The 16,063-nt window shown below is 44.1% G+C and overlaps 2 protein-coding genes across 2 annotated transcripts in view; one reads left to right on the top strand and one right to left on the bottom strand.

Moving 5' to 3' along the window:
* The window catches only part of LOC144482107 (NACHT, LRR and PYD domains-containing protein 3-like), a gene marked incomplete at its 3' end in the record, with an annotated part of 86,479 nt that extends 85,567 nt beyond the window's left edge, over window positions 1-912 (bottom strand). The window contains exon 1 of the mRNA XM_078201343.1: window positions 895-912. The remainder of the gene's footprint in view (window positions 1-894) is intronic.
* An 11,512-nt stretch (window positions 913-12,424) lies between these two features.
* Window positions 12,425-16,063, top strand: part of LOC144482108 (NACHT, LRR and PYD domains-containing protein 3-like) — a 102,251-nt gene continuing 98,612 nt past the window's right edge. Inside the window, exon 1 of the mRNA XM_078201344.1 lies at window positions 12,425-12,838. Coding sequence (XP_078057470.1) covers window positions 12,783-12,838 — 56 coding nt within the window. The 5' untranslated portion in view covers window positions 12,425-12,782. The remainder of the gene's footprint in view (window positions 12,839-16,063) is intronic.

Below are 16,063 nucleotides of genomic sequence, written 5' to 3'. Positions count from 1 at the left end.
CTCCCTGGGAGGAAACACATTTAAATGGGAGGAAGAAAGAGATACTTCACAATCAGTTCAGAAACTACATTCCCACTCTACCTCAATCACACCGGGTTTACAGTCACTGTGCAGGTCCTGCCTTTGTCAATTCACTGCAGCCAATTCCTGGTTATCTCAGTAGAAATCATACCGATCATCTGAGCTGACCCTGTTTATAAAACCTGTGTCTGAGTTTCACCCTCTGGTAAAAGCTGTTATGAGATATTTAGAGATTCTATTTATAGGATAGATAAACCAATTGAACCAGTTTGACAAGTACGCACCCAATTTAGCTGGAAACAAAGTTTAAGGCTGGTTAGAAAGGTTATCATTTCCAAATCAGTAAGTGCAGTGAATTTCTATCTGTAACATTACAAAATGTCACAGTGTTCATCTGATATTTTGACTTTCAGCCAAACACTTGAGCGTGCGTTCATTACCCGAGTATTGGTTGGAGCAGGGAGATGCAGACTGTGCAGCTAAACTCTGTATGTTGAGGGCACCAGAACTCCTAAAACTAATTACCTGTAATTTCAAAAATGAAACCTTCCCCAAAAGATACAGTAAATGTTCTGGTAAAACCCATATCGAGGAAGGTCCAGGGCCCAGCCCGGTCTGAACTGGGATGTGGGAATGTTCTGATTCACCTCATTCCATCCCTCTTGAAAATGAAAAATAATGGTGTGGAACAGGAGTGGTCTGATTCTGGGAGCCTCACTGTTAAACAGATCACCTTCATCACTGCTCCAGCTCAGTCACTGTATAAAACCACAAGGAAAGGGAATGGCTACAGCAGCCCGTGTGACATAGTCTGACTGAGAAAATGGTTTAAAATAAAGAAATACATAAAGTACAGGAGCAGACAAATCTTACCTTGACCTGCAGATTCTCTGCTTCCGTGTGGAGTCAGCTAGTTTTCTCTTTGTAAACTCTTTGCTACCAAACATAATGTTGTTCCTGGTTTTCTTTCAGCAAATCACAGTTCAGTAATTGGATCTGATCTCTGTAATTTGAGATTTGTATTACATCCCAATGGGTTGAATGGTTCCTGCTGTGCTGAAACGACTCTGACTCTGTCTCCGTCCTTCGACTGGTCGTTGCGATTTAGAAAATACATCATTGAGCCAGTTTAAAAACTCTTTGAACTATGACCAAAGTTATTTCCAAACAATTTGTAATTAATTGCCGTCACACAGTGAGTTCAATCGGAGTCACAGAGGTCATAGAGGTTTAGAGCATGGAAACAGGCCCTTCAGCCCAACTTGTCCATGCCGCCCCTTTTTTAACCTCGAAGCTAATGCCAATTGCCCACATTTGACCCATATCCCTCCATACCCATTGTGGCCATGTCACTATCTAAATGCTTTTTAAAAGACAAAATTGTACCCGCCTCTACTACGACCTCTGGCAGCTTGTTCCAGACACTCTCCACCCTCTGTGTGAAAAAATTGCCCCCTGGACACTTTTGTATCTCTCCTCTCTCACCTTAAACCTATGCCCTCTAGTTTTAAACTCCCCTTCATTTGGGAAAATATATTGACTACCTAGCTGATCTGTGCCCCTCATTATTTTATACCCTCTATAAGATCACCCCTCAGCCTCCGACGCTCCAGAGAAAAAAGTCCCAGTTTGTCCAGCCTCTCCTTATAACTCCATCCGTCAAGTCCCGGTAGTATCCCAGTAAATATTTTCTGCACTCTTTCTAGTTTCATCATATCCTTTCGATAATAGGGTGGCCAGAACTGTACACAGTATTCCAGTAGTGGTCTTACCTATGTCTTGTACAACTTCAACAAGACATTGCAAACCCTGAATTCAATGTTCTGACCGATGAAACCAAGCATGCCGAATGCCTTCTTCACCACTATGTCCACCTGTGACTCCACTTTAAAGGAGCTATGAACATGTACCCCTAGATCACTTTGTTCTATAACTCTCCCCAACGTCCTACCATTAACTGAGTAAGTCCTGCCCTGGTTCAACCTACCAAAATGCATCACTTCGCATTTGTTGGAGAAGATTCTTAGAGATAGGATGTATGCGCATTTAGAAAGGAATAAACTCATTAACGATAATCAGCATGGTTTTGTGAGAGGGAGGTCATGCCTCACTAACCTGGTGGTGTTTTTTGAAGAAGTGACCAGAATGGTTGACGAAGGAAGGGCCGTGGATGTTGTCTATATGGACTTTAGTAAAGCGTTTGACAAAGTCTCTCATGGTAGGCTAGTGAAAAAGGTTGGATCTCATGGGAAAAAGGGGGAGGTGGCGAGATGGGTGGAGAACTGGCTTGGTCATAGAAGACAGAGGGTGGTAGTGGAAGGGTCTTTTTCCGGCTGGAGGCCTGTGACTTGTGGTGTTCCGCAGGGCTCTGTATTGCGACCTCTGCTGTTTGTGATTTATATAAATGATCTGGAAGAAGGAGTAACTGGGGTGATCAGTAAGTTTGCGGACGACACAAAACTGGCAGGACTTGCAGATAGTGAGGAACATTGTCAGAGGCTACAGAAGGATATAGATAGGCTGGAAATTTGGGCAAAGAAATGGCAGATGGAGTTCAATCCTGATAAATGCGAAGTGATGCATTTTGGTGGGAATAATGTAGGGAGGAGCTACACGATAAATGGAAGAACCATAAAGGGTGTAGAGACGCAGAGGGACCTGGGTGTGCAAGTCCACAGATCTTTGAAGGTGACGTCACAGGTGGAGAAGGTGGTGAAGAAGGCATATGGCATGCTTGCCTTTATAGGACGGGGCATCGAGTATAAAAGTTGGGGTCTGATGTTGCAGATGTATAGAACGTTGGTTCGGCCGCATTTGGAATACTGCGTCCAGTTCTGGTCGCCACACTACCAGAAGGACGTGGAGGCTTTGGAGAGAGTACAGAGGAGGTTTACCAGGATGTTGCCTGGTATGGAGGGGCTTGGTTATGAGGAGAGATTGGGGAAACTGGGGTTGTTCTCCTTGGAAAGACGGAGGATGAGGAGAGACTTAATAGAGGTGTATAAAATTATGAAAGGCATAGATAGGGTGAACGGTGGGAAGCTTTTCCCCGGGTCGGTGGTGACGTTCACGAGGGGTCATAGGTTCAAGGTGAAGGGGGGGAGGTTTAACACAGATATCAGAAGGACATATTTTACACAGAGGGTCGTGGGGGCCTGGAATGTGTTGCCGGGCAAGGTGGTGGAGGCGGACACACTGGGGGAACGTTTAAGACTTATCTAGACAGCTATATGAACGGAGTGGGAATGGAGGGATACAAAAGAGTGGTCTAGTTTGGACCAGGGAGCGGCGCGGGCTAATTGTTCTTTGTTTCTCGTTTTAAGGCTTCATTCTATGATCATCTTGCTGGTGCCAGATAGTTGGGAACCTGTCTCGGGGGCAGGGAATTCAGATGGTGTTCGTAAAGCAGAAGTGGAAATGAATAGGGTTGGGAAGCATTTTCTGATCAGGGCCAGTGTGATCTCCTGGACTCGTTTCGATCGCCACAGGGGGTCGGAGAGGAATTTCCCAGATTTTCTTTTCCCCATATTGGCCCTGGGGTTTTCACTCTGGGTTTTCGCCTCTCCCTGGAGATCACATGGTCTGGAATGGGGGGGTGGTGGTGAGTTAATAGGTTGTGATGAACAAAGCATCGTAGCTGTGAGGGACAGCTCGGTGGATAGGATATTAGGATGTAGATAGGCTGGAAAATTGGGCGGGGATCCTGGATTCAGGATTCAATCCTGGACCGGGGAGCGGCGCGGGCTTGGAGGGCCGAAGGACCTGTTCCTGTGCTGTATTGTTCTTTGTTCTTTGTCTAAATTAAACTCCATCTGCCATTCGTCAGTCCACTGGCCCAATTGATCAAGATCCCATTGCAATTGGAGATAACTTTCTTCACTGTCCACTCTGCCACCAATCTTAGTGTCATCTGCAAACTTACTAACCATGCCTCCTATATTCTCATCCAAATCATTAATATAAATGACAAATAACAGTGGACCGAGCACTGATCCCTGAGGCTCACCGCTGGTCACAGTCCTCCAGTTTGAAAAACAATTCTCGACAACCACCCTCTAGCTTCCGTCAAGAAGCCAATTTTGTATCCATTTAGATACCTCACCCTGGATCCCGTGAGATTTAACCTCATGCAACAACCTGCCATGCGGTACCTTGTCAAAGGCCTTGCTAAAGTCCATGTAGACAACATCAACTGCACTTCCCTCATCTACCGTCTTGGTTACCCCTTCAAAAAATTCAATCAAATTGTTGAGAAATGATTTTCAACTCACAAAGCCATGCTAACTGTCCCTAATCAGGACTTCCATCTCTAAATGCCTGTAGATCCTGTCTCTCAAAATACCTTCCAGCAATTTACCCACCACAGATGTGAGGCTCCATCGATTTTCCTCATGTTTAGACTTTCAAACTGAGGGCCAGTGTCAGATATTTCAATGCAGGATCTGATAACTTAAAAGGTGAACACATTAACTGTTTAACTGCTGAATGAAAGTGTGGCTGCACAGAGAGAAATTTATTTCCCCATGCTCACTCATATTTTGAAACTGGATCTTATTCACTCCAGGCTGCCTGTCGACCCTGCCTCCTGTGCTCACTGAGCAACATTGGGATTCAGTCCGGAATTGCCTTGATTTTAAAGTTCTCATTCCCATATTCAATTTTCTGAATGATCTCACCCCTTCCGATATCTTTAACATTCTCCAACGCTGGAACCTTCCAAAGTTCCGGCGTTCTTTCAATTCTGCGTCCCTCATTTCTTTCATCCCTCCATTGTCAGCCGTGCCTTCATCTGCCTGGGTCCAGAGCTCCAGAATTTACTCCCTTCTGTCCCTTAGAAATCTTTTACAAATCTGCCTCTTTTATCAAGCTTTTACCCTCCTGTCAGTAAGGACAGTAAGACAATAAACTTGCCTGATTTTGCTCCAGTGAAGGACTTTGGAATATTTTATAGCATTAAAGGAGCTATAAGAATGCAAATTGCTTTTGTTGAAATAAAGGCAAAATACTGTGGATGCTGGAATGTGAAACAAAGGGTGGCACGGGTGGCCCAGTGGTTAGCACCAGCGACCCTCAGTGCTCGAGACCAGGGTTCGATTCCCAGCTTGGATCACTATGTGTGGACTTTGCACGTTCAACCCGTGTTTACCTGGGTTTCCTCCGTTGCTCCGGTTTCCTCCCACAGTCCGAAAGACGTGCTGCTTAGGTGCATTGGCCACGCTAAATTCTCCCTCAGTGTAACCCGAACAGGCGCCAGAGTGTGTCGACTTGGGGATTGTCACAGTAACTTCATTGCAGTGTTAATGTAAGCCTACTTGCGACACTAATAAATAAACTTAAACAGAAAACACTGGAAAATCTCAGCAGGTCTGACAGCATCTGTGGAGAGTGAATAGAGCCAAACGGCCCTCAGCAGAGCTGACCATGGTCCTTGCGGGCATTCCCAGAGGTGAAATGGAGCTCGTGGCGACAGGCTCTGAACTTTTGCACAAGACAAACAGATCGCCGCTCTCTCCTCGATTTGGATATCGAGCCCTGACCACCAAAAATAATTTCTTTAATAACTCAGCTTTCCTCTGGAAACTTGACTGACGATATTTTATGGTATGTCTGGCTGTGAGAAATGGAATCCCAGTATGAGGCCCAAAAACATTGTTAGTGACCAATTATCCATTAATTCAGTAAATTTCCTTCCACATCGGTGTTGGCCTGATTCTGAAAATGATTCCTGGAGCTTCCTTTTGTTTGTGTGCATAGTTCATTCCTGCTCTGTTCAAGGTCTTGGTGCAAAAGCTATCGGCTTCTCTTTCCAATCGGGCATTGTGTGAGAAACTGCTGCCTCCATCCCATAAGATGATGCGTTATGTGCCAGTTGCAAAGATAAATTTGGATTAAAGTGTGTCAGGACATCTGACTTTACTAGTACCTCTTTAGCTTGTACGAAGGCTTTCTCACACACATCCACCCATTTCCATTTCCGTTTCCTCTTATGACACAAAAAGTTGTGTAAATGTTTAAGAATAGACGCTAGATTAGTGACAACCCTTTCATGAATAATACTTTAATGAGCCCAAAGGAGAACTAAGATGATTGATGTTGAGGTGCAGGTGCCTCAGAAATGGCTTTGACTTTTGAAGGCAATTTGTGCAGTCTCTTTGCATCTAGAGAAGATTGGAAATCTTTCGTATTTATCTTTCCGTACTCTTAATCCATGATCTTCTAGTCTCTGGAGTGTGGCATCTAGGTTGTGGAGATGTTCTTCTTCATTCTTTCCAGTAACTTAGATATGACCTATGAAACACTGGACTCTTTCTAATCCGCTTAGAATTTGATCCATGGCACATTGGAACAGCACAGGTGCAGACGTGATGCCAAATGGAAGTCTTGTATATCTGAATAGCCCTTGGTATGTCACAATAGTCAAATATTGTTGTGAATCTAGATCCACATTCATCTGGAGATAAGCATGACGAAGATCAATTTGCCTGAAGTGTTGCCTTTAGCCGAACCAGTGAATAAATCCACCTTTCCATCATACAACATCTGTTAGCTCTGGGATCAGGCATTTCCCAAGAGTTATCATTAACTCTCCACATCAGGTGTGACACCGACAGCTGCCCAGTGAAATCCAGAGAGTCCCACTGATCTCCACAACCTGGATCCAGGTGGGATCCTGTTCACTGAGACTCCACACTGGGAAATCCCATTGGTTAAAGATTTAGCCCCAGTGCAGAATGAAACCAGACTAATTCCCATGGCAGAGAATATTCTCAAGGGAAATGTGGAGTTTGGTGATCAATGGTGAATTAAATGATCCTTCACTTGGTTTCTAACAGCCTGGCAGGGTTGTACTATGTTAACATTTATGTTTGATGTGTTTGATTTGATGGAGTTTTGATATTAAGCTCTGGTAATATATGAATTATATCTCTGCACTTATACATTATAAGTGGATATGATTCCTCTGGACAGTGACAATCTCCATGAGATGAGTGCCCTGGTTGAAGCTCTAACTTGAATGTAGTTACCAAATTTCTCATTGTGTCAGCAGTTGACCAATGAACACTGTAGGAGGTGAAAGTATTTACCACTCTTCTACTAATATTAACATCAATGTATAATATTGTCATTCATAAAGGTATCATCAAATAAGGTCATATGGATTGAACTGAAGAACAAGAAAGGGACACTGACAGTTCTGGGAGTATAACATCTACCCCAGGCAGTCAAAAGGAAGTCAAAGAGCAAATATGTAGTGAAATTGCTGAGAAGAATGTACTCAAGAGGCGGCTGGATATAGCATATTCATGTGCTTCTCTAATAGCCTATTAAATTCCCCGATTGTATCACCCCTGGCAACGCGTTCCAGACACCTACCACCATCACCCCTGGCAACACGTTCCAGACACCTACCACCATCACCACTGGCAATGTGTTCCAGACACCTACCACCATCACCCTTGGCTACGCGTTCCAGACACCTACCACCACCACCCCTGGCAATGTGATCCAGACACCTACCACCACCACCCCTGGCAACACGTTCCAGACACCTACCACCGCCACCCCTGGCAACGTGATCCAGACATCAATCATTGCCACCCTTGGAAACGCATTCCAGACACCTACAACCGCCACCCCTGGCAGCGTGATCCAGACACCTACCACCGCCACCCCTGGCAACGTGATCCAGACATCCATCATTGCCACCCTTGGAAACGCATTCCAGACACCTACAACCGCCACCCCTGGCAGCGTGATCCAGACACCTACCACCAAAACCTCTGGCAACGTGTTCCAGACACCTACCACCATCACCCCTGGCAACGTGATACAGACATTTACCAGCACCACTCCTGGCAACACGTTCCGGACACCTACCACTGAGTAAAAAACGTGCCTCTCGCATCTCTGTTGAACATTCCCCCTCTCACGTTAAGTGCAAGCCCCCTAGTCGTAACTCTCGATAGAAAATTCTGACTGTCAACCCTGTGATCTCCGGAGCCTCCACACCTCTCCTGTAATGTGGCAACCAGAATTGAATACAATACTCGAAGTGCAGCCGAATCAATATAAAGCTGCAAAAGGACAGCCTAACTCTTAAACTCAATGCCCCGACCAATAAAGGCAAGCATGCCATACGCTTTCTTTCCCATCATATCTACTTGTGTAGCCACTTTCAGGTAGCAATGGACTTGAATCCCAAGATCCCTTTGTACATCAATGCTATGATGTGGAGATGCCAGCGTTGGACTTGGGTAAACACAGTGAGAAGTCTTACTTGGACTTTAACCTGGTGTTGTTAGACTTCTTACTGCATCTATGCTGTCCAGGGTCCTGCCATTAACTGTGTACTTACCCTTAACATTTGACCTTCCGAAGTGCGGCACTTCACACTTGCCCGGATTAAACTCCATCTGCCATTTCTCCGCAAATATCTGCAACTGATCTATATCCCGCTGTAACCTTTGACAACCTTCTACACGATCCACAACTCCACCTATCTCGGGTCGTATGCAAATTTACTGACCCACTCATGTTATCATCCAAGTCATTTATATATATCTGAAAGCGATAGGTCCCAGTGCGGATCCCTGTTGGACATAACTAGTCATGGACCTCCAGCCAGAGAAACACCCTTCTACCACAACTCTCTGACTTCTTTGGGCAAGTCAATTCGGAATCCAAGTGGCCAAGTCACCGTGGATCCCATGCATCTTAATCTTCTGGATGAACCTACCATGAGGGACGTTCTCTAAAGTCCATGTAGACAACATCCACTACTCTACTTTCATCGATCACCTTCACGACCCCTCAAAAAAAAACAATCAAGTTAGTAAGACATGACCTGTCCCACACAAGCCCATGCTGACTTTCGCGAATAGGCCTGGCCTTTCCAAATACAGAAACAAAATGGCAGCGATCAAAGTGGATTTCAACTGTCCCAAAATTAACTGAGATGAATTGAGGTTAGGGGGCAAAGAGCAATTAAAATGTATTTGTCCAGCAATATACCCTATACATTAGGTTTATAAAAGTATATTACAAGACTACTCAAAGCTGACAGCACACAAAGTGCAAAACAAATAAGTTTATTCCAATTCTGTATGTTACTCATTCCATTCACAATCACAGTTAACATTTAGCGTGAACATATGTCAAAGATGTAGCCTGAGGGTTTATTTTGAGTTTCCATTCTCTCGCTGAGGGGTCTTAAAAAGCAGCCTTTTCCCTTTGTGGGAGCTGCCCCAGATTTTACAGTGGCCCCCAGTACGTTATCCTGAACCTGGGAATGTGTCAGTCTGCAATTACAGAGCTGGAATTAAAAAGGAACTTGGAAAAGCAAAGAGAGGGCAGGAATCAATAAGGGGGCAGTAAAAAAGGAAAGACAAAATATATTTTATAAAGACAAAAAATGCCAACAGATAACTCAGACAAGAATACCAAGCATTAAAAAACAAAATGGAAACTTGTGGATGGAGAGAGACGAAATGCACATGGTTCTTAATGATCTGTGTGTCTGTTTTCACAAAACAGGGAAGCGAAGCAGACCTCTCAGTTAAAGATGGGGGTTGTGAAAAATTGAATGTGTTAAACTTAGTGAGGGAAGAAGTGTTGAGATATTCACCATCTTTGAAAGTGAATAAATCACCAGATCTGGATGAAATGCATCCCAGGCTGCCAAGATGAGTAAGGGAATAAAAAGAATCAGCTTTAACCATCACTTTCCAGTGCTCTTTGTCGACAGCGTGATGTTGTCAGATTGGAGAACTGCTAATGTTGTACAGTTATTTAAAAAGCAGCAAGGGGTAATTACAGGTCAGTCAGGTTGATTTTGGTGGGCAAATTATTCAAAGACCTTCGGACAGTTATTATAAATTATCCTTTGGAAAGGCATCAATTCGGAAAAGACAGGTGATGTCTGACGAACCTCAGTGAATTTTTCTCAGATTAGAGAGACACTTGTTGATGCAGTCTACATGGGTTTTAGTGAGGTTTTTACTGACAACTGGTCAGAAAAGTAAAAGCCATTGGATCCAAGGGAAAGAAAGTGGTCATTTGGATCCAAAACTGGCTCAGTGGCTTGAATCAAATTGTGATGGTGGATGGATATTTTTTGTAATTGAATGACTATCCAGTGAGGACTCCGTACTCGGCGCCTTGCTGTTTGTGGTAAATATCAATAATCCAGTCTTAAATATAGCAGTGATCGGCACAACGAAGGTCCTCTGCTTATTTCTCCACTCTTCACAGTTCTGAACATTCCCCTGTAGTTATTCGTCAGAGCCTCCCATTTCCAACTTCAACGAGCAATAATCTGAGCGAAAGGCGTGAAGAAGTTTCCTGACTTCCTGTAAACTAAACACAAGTCCTCTTCCTGAAGAGTGCTCCACCCATAAGCAGCCATTGTACCTCGGGGTTCCAGCACTTCCAATATTGCGATCAAACATTTACTGGTTCCATCACCATTGGCCAGGCATCATAAACCCGACATGGGAGACTTAATTGGGGCTGGAGTGAATTGCAGAAGAAAAATCTTCCTGAGATTGCAAATGATCCTCCTACACTGACTTAAATATAAGAGTCATGATTAAGAAGTTTGCAAGTTATATGAAAATTGGTTGAGTCGTTAACAGTGAGACAGAAAGCTTTAGAATGAAGGAAGATGTCTGTGGACTGAACAGCTGGGCAGAAAAGTGTCAAATAAAATTAATCCAGAGGAGTGTGAGGTAATGCATTTAGAAAAGGCAAATAAGCTGATGAAATACACAATAAATGGATGGATTGGGGAAAGAGAGACCAACGAAACAGAGATATGTTGGAGTCCAGGACAAGCTGCATGTACAGAATATTGGTCAAGGCATTAAATGTAAGAAGTTACATTAATCTTATCTTCTGTCTGCAAAAAATCCCTGTCTCTTCATTTCCGTGTAGTCTGTGTAATTTCTATCCCTGATCCTCTGCATCAATGAGATAGAAATTTCTTGCAACTTGCTGAAATGAAACAAATTGGAAATGTGATTGTCTCCCTTTTCAGTGAGGCTCACAGCTTTACCCTCTGTGTGAAAGCTGCTGCCCATCCCCAGCATGGAATTCAATTTAAACATTCCCCACTTACTGCAGAGAAGGGAGCGGCCCCATTCCAGGCATCAAATTCAACCAGTTTGACAACCTGCGGCTAATTCAACTGTCAACAAGTTTCATTTGAAATTTTACTTTAACTCTTCTTGTTCCAGAGATGTTCAGTAAATCCGTCAAATGATAAGAAACAAATTCCAACTGGGACTTCGGAATTTTGAGCAAACATTGATTTCCTGATATTTGTGGTTTCACCCCAGAGCCCAGGAGCCAGTTCCTTGTCAATGAGCTGAGAGAAGGACTGTTTCTATACATGGAGATTAACCGTTTAACTTCCAAACTGAATGATCTCTGAGCAACAATGGCTGCAGCTGTTGGGCAGTGAGCACGAACACTCCAGTTACATTTATTATTGTAAACCAGCAACAGAGACACCAAACACGGTGGATTCTGACCCAATGGAGTTATTCAAGAAGATGCTCAGAATTTCATTCACTCAGGATGACAAGTGAAGTGAATCTATGGCAGGTCATCGTCAACTGTCCTTATCGAGGATGACATCTACTCAGGGTAAATGGAGTTAAGATGCAGATGAGGCAAAATATAATTAATTAGAGGAATAGGCTCAAGGGGCAGAATAATTGCCTCCTGTAACTGTATTTAAATGTTGGTTGAATAATGAAGTGTGAAACTTCTGGAGGATTTGCACCTCCCTTTTAATCAGTTGATCTTGGATTGTTTATTTCAGATGGTGCAACATTTTTATTCAGAGAATGATCAGATAATCGGTTTCAAAGGTCAAACTTTAGAAACCATAGTTTGGCAAAAACACTTGCAATGTTCCATCCTGTGCCATTTATAGAATCAAGCCCCTAAACTTACTGATAGTTTTATTCTGGGTTCAACCAAAATCTCTGAACAAGAGATTTGCTGTCGATTGGTTTTATATATACATATTTGGAAATTACTGATTTATAACCTGACCCAATATGCTGAAGATTCTAGATCGGATCCACAAGGTTAAATATCAATTTTAATGTCAAATTGATAACAGTAAGACAGGTGAGAGCAGTGTGCTCTCTAACACTGCTTCCAACTCTCCATCTCTGTTGGGCGAGTCCCACTGGTTCTCCTGCACCCACCTGGCAGGACAAGACAACAACTCAGGTTGTTGTTTTACTGTGTGTAAATTACAGACAGTGTGGGTCTCCAAATGAAAAGAGAGAATCGAGCCAAAGTTTTGAGTCAGGATGACCCTTCATCAGAACTTTTATTTTAGCTCATACTTTAACATCCTAAGGCGTTCTATAAATATGTGAAGAGTAAAAGGATGAGACATGAAGGAATAGGGCCTATAAAACGTGAAGGCGGGAAAATCAGTACGGAACCAGTATAAATGGCAGAGGTGCTTAATGAGAATTTTGTCTCGGTTTTCACAGAGGAGAAGGACATGGGTGGATGTACTGTGGGCATGCGATGGACTGAAAAGATTGAGTATGTGGACTTTAACAAAGAGGTTGTGCTGGAATCTTTGAATGGCATCAAGAAAGATAAGTCGCCGGGTCCGGATGGGATGTACCCCAGGTTACTGTGGGAGGCGAGGGAAGAGATTGCAGAGCCTCTGGCGATAATCTTTGCATCGTCGATGGAGATGGGAGAGGTGCCGGAGGATTGGAGGATTGCGGATGTGGTTCCTATTTTCAAGAAGGGGAATAGGGATAGCCCAGGAAATTACCGACCGGTGAGTCTAACCTCAGTGGTTGGTAAGCTGATGGAGAAGATCCTGAGGGACAAGATTTATGAGCATTTGGAGAGGTTTAGTATGCTCAGGAATACTCAGCATGGCTTTGTAAAAGGCAGATCGTGCCTTACGAGCCTGGCGGAGTTCTTCGAAAATGTGACTAAACACATTGACAAAGGGAAAGCGGTAGATGTGGTTTATATGGATTTTAGCAAGGCGTTTGATAAGGTCCCCCATGCAAGGCTTCTAGAAAAAGTGAGAGGGCATGGGATCCAAGGGGCTGCTGCCCTGTGGATCCAGAACTGGTTTGCCCAAAGGAGGCAGAGAGTGTGTATGGATGGGTCTTTTTCTAAATGGAGGTCGGTCACCAGTGGTGTGCCCCAGGGATCTGTTCTGGGACCCTTGCTGTTTGACATTTTCATAAATGACCTGGATGAGGAAGTGGACGGATGGGTTGGTAAGTTTGCCGACGACACGAAGGTTGGTGGGGTTGTGGATAGTCTGGAGGGATGTCAGAGGTTACAGAGGGACATAGATAGGATGCAAGACTGGGCGGAGAAGTGGCAGATGGACTTCAACCCAGATAAATGCATCGTGGTCCATTTTGGCAATTCAAATTGGATGAAGGAGTACAATATTAAGGGAAAGACTCTTAGTACTGTGGAGGATCAGAAGGACCTTGGGGTCCGGGTCCATAGGACTCTAAAATCGGCCCCGCAGATGGAGGAGGTGGTTAAGAAGACGTATGGTGTGCTGGCCTTTATCAATCGAGGGATTGAGTTTAGGAGCCCGGGGATAATGATGCAGCTCTATAAGACCCTTGTCAGACCCCACTTGGAGTACTGTGCTCAATTCTGGTCGCCTCACTATGGGAAGGATGTGGAAAAGATTGAAAGGGTGCAGAGGCGATTTACAAGGATGTTGCCTGGATTGAGTGGCATGTCTTATGAGGATAGGCTGAGGGAGCTCAGTCTTTTCTCCTTGGAGAGACTTAGGATGAGAGGAGACCTAATAGAGGTATATAAGATGTTGAGAGGCATAGATCGGGTGAACTCTCAGAGGCTTTTTCCCAGGGTGGAAATGTCTGCTACGAGAGGACACAGGTTATAGGTGCTGGGGGGTAGGTACAGGGGAAATGTTAGGCGGAAGTTTTTCACACAGAGGGTGGTGGGCGAGTGGAATCGGCTGCCGTCAGTGGTAGTGGAGGCAAACTCAATAGGGTATTTTAAGAAACTCCTGGATGAGTACATGGGACTTAATAGGATGGAGGGTTATAGGTAGGCCTAAAAGGTAGGGATATGTTCGGCACAACTTGTGGGGCCGAAGGGCCTGTTTTGTGCTGTAGTTTTCTATGTTTCTATGTTTAAGTTTCCTGACCTACTAGCTGTAATTGAATTAGAATTTGACTGTATTTAATTCTTAGAAATCAGGAACACAGAGAGACTAAGTGAGTTGGTAAAGCTACAGCACAAAAAAACCCTGCAAATCTATGAATAGTCAGTGTGAGGCCATCCACTTCAGTTCTGATGTTCTAGTAACAGCTAACTGCATTCTAATGTTCCAGTGCAGAGTTAGCTGCGTTCTAATTCAGTAGTTCCAGTGCACTTAGTTACAGGAGCTAAGTTCAGACATAATTGCCCCACTCCCATGAAGCACCTCAGCACAGCTCTGTGCAGTCAGGGTCAAGTGTGGGTCAAGACTGGCAGGCCCCTGTCACATTAGGATCTTCTTTGGGGTATGGATTTCTGGGGACACTATCCCCAGGGGGCACCGCAGGGGTGATCAGTGCCAGTAATAGGAATTTCTTCAAATGTGGACTTACCATCTTAGGAAACAACACCCTCCAAGCACTGGGTGCAATTGACCAAGAACTCGCAGAACTCAGACTATACACACAGCAAGCGAGATATGCAGTAGACTATCAGCTAGCCAGACAAGGAGGGGTATGCACCATCATCAAAGGAAAATGCATCACATATGTACACGACGAGACATTAAACATAACAGCAGCCATGTCCGGGATACAAAAGCAATTGGATAGCTTTAAACAGGGATTTACAGGGACTGATGGGTGGTTAGGGTGGCTGTTTAACACAGTTTGGGGAGCATACATTATGACGGGATTAATTTTAGTAGTAGCCATCCTGTTCACACTCTGCCTGGGCCTAACCTGTATTAAAGTGATATGTGCAAATATTGCATCAAGAATGCTACCCACTGCCAGTATCCAGATGCAAGAATTTAACCACACCACAGAGGAAGAGGAACAACGGCAAGGACGACATCTGTACAAGTCACTGTACCTCTCAAGATCGTCCATGGGGGGTCAGCCATGAATGGGACCCCCTGGACGAGAGGAGGGACTGAAGTAGGCCATTTTCCAAAAGCCATATTTTTATTATCTCATCAATATTCACCTCATTAAACATATTCATTTATTGGACTGATTGGCACCATTTATAACGTGCCCACAATGCAGAGGGGAACACCCGAATGGACATTCGTTTAAATCCCCCTCTGCACAGCTGAGAGACCTTTCATTTCAAAGCCGACAAAAGCTTTGCCCAGCAACAGCACGAAGCTGCATTTTAAACCGGCCTTTGGCCAGAAGATCGGGATATCTGCGAGTCAAGGCCTGGAGTGGGTTATATGGCATAACCGGACTGTCAATAAAATATTACAGGAATAAAATGGCCAAGGCAGGCAAAGAAACTTAATAAACTAGGATAAAAAGAATAAGAGATTAGATTAAATCCCCCTACACACAGCAGGACAAAATGACATTAACACCTAATCTCGCAAGCATAGAATACAGACACAAAACAGTAGAGATCGATGTAGATAAGGGGACACATCGAGAGGATAATGGGAAACACATTAAAACACCGGGGCAAGAACAGGCAGTCCCATTAACACGGACACACACCATACAGATGCAAATTGACAAGTCTCTCCGGGAACTTCCTGACCAGACAGGCCATTTTATAAATATTGTAAAAATGTATGAGCAAATGTTCCCGCTCGAATTTGGATTCCTATAAATATCCAGAGCAAATGTATAACCATTGAGATCAACGTGGCCAAGCACTGTTTCTAAGCTGGCTACAGGGGTCTCCCTGGGTTCCCAGTAATTGTACATGAAAGAAAAACGCTTTGAACCTTGCCTTGCGACTCGACTTCCTTGAATGCACTGGTACAAGGGACTTTTCCCTACAACAAGATAGA

The sequence above is a fragment of the Mustelus asterias genome (genome assembly GCF_964213995.1).
Source record: "Mustelus asterias chromosome 26 unlocalized genomic scaffold, sMusAst1.hap1.1 SUPER_26_unloc_17, whole genome shotgun sequence".
Lineage (NCBI taxonomy): Eukaryota > Metazoa > Chordata > Chondrichthyes > Carcharhiniformes > Triakidae > Mustelus > Mustelus asterias.
The sequence above is the reverse complement of the archived record's forward strand: the minus strand, read 5'-3'. Positions and strand labels throughout refer to the sequence as shown.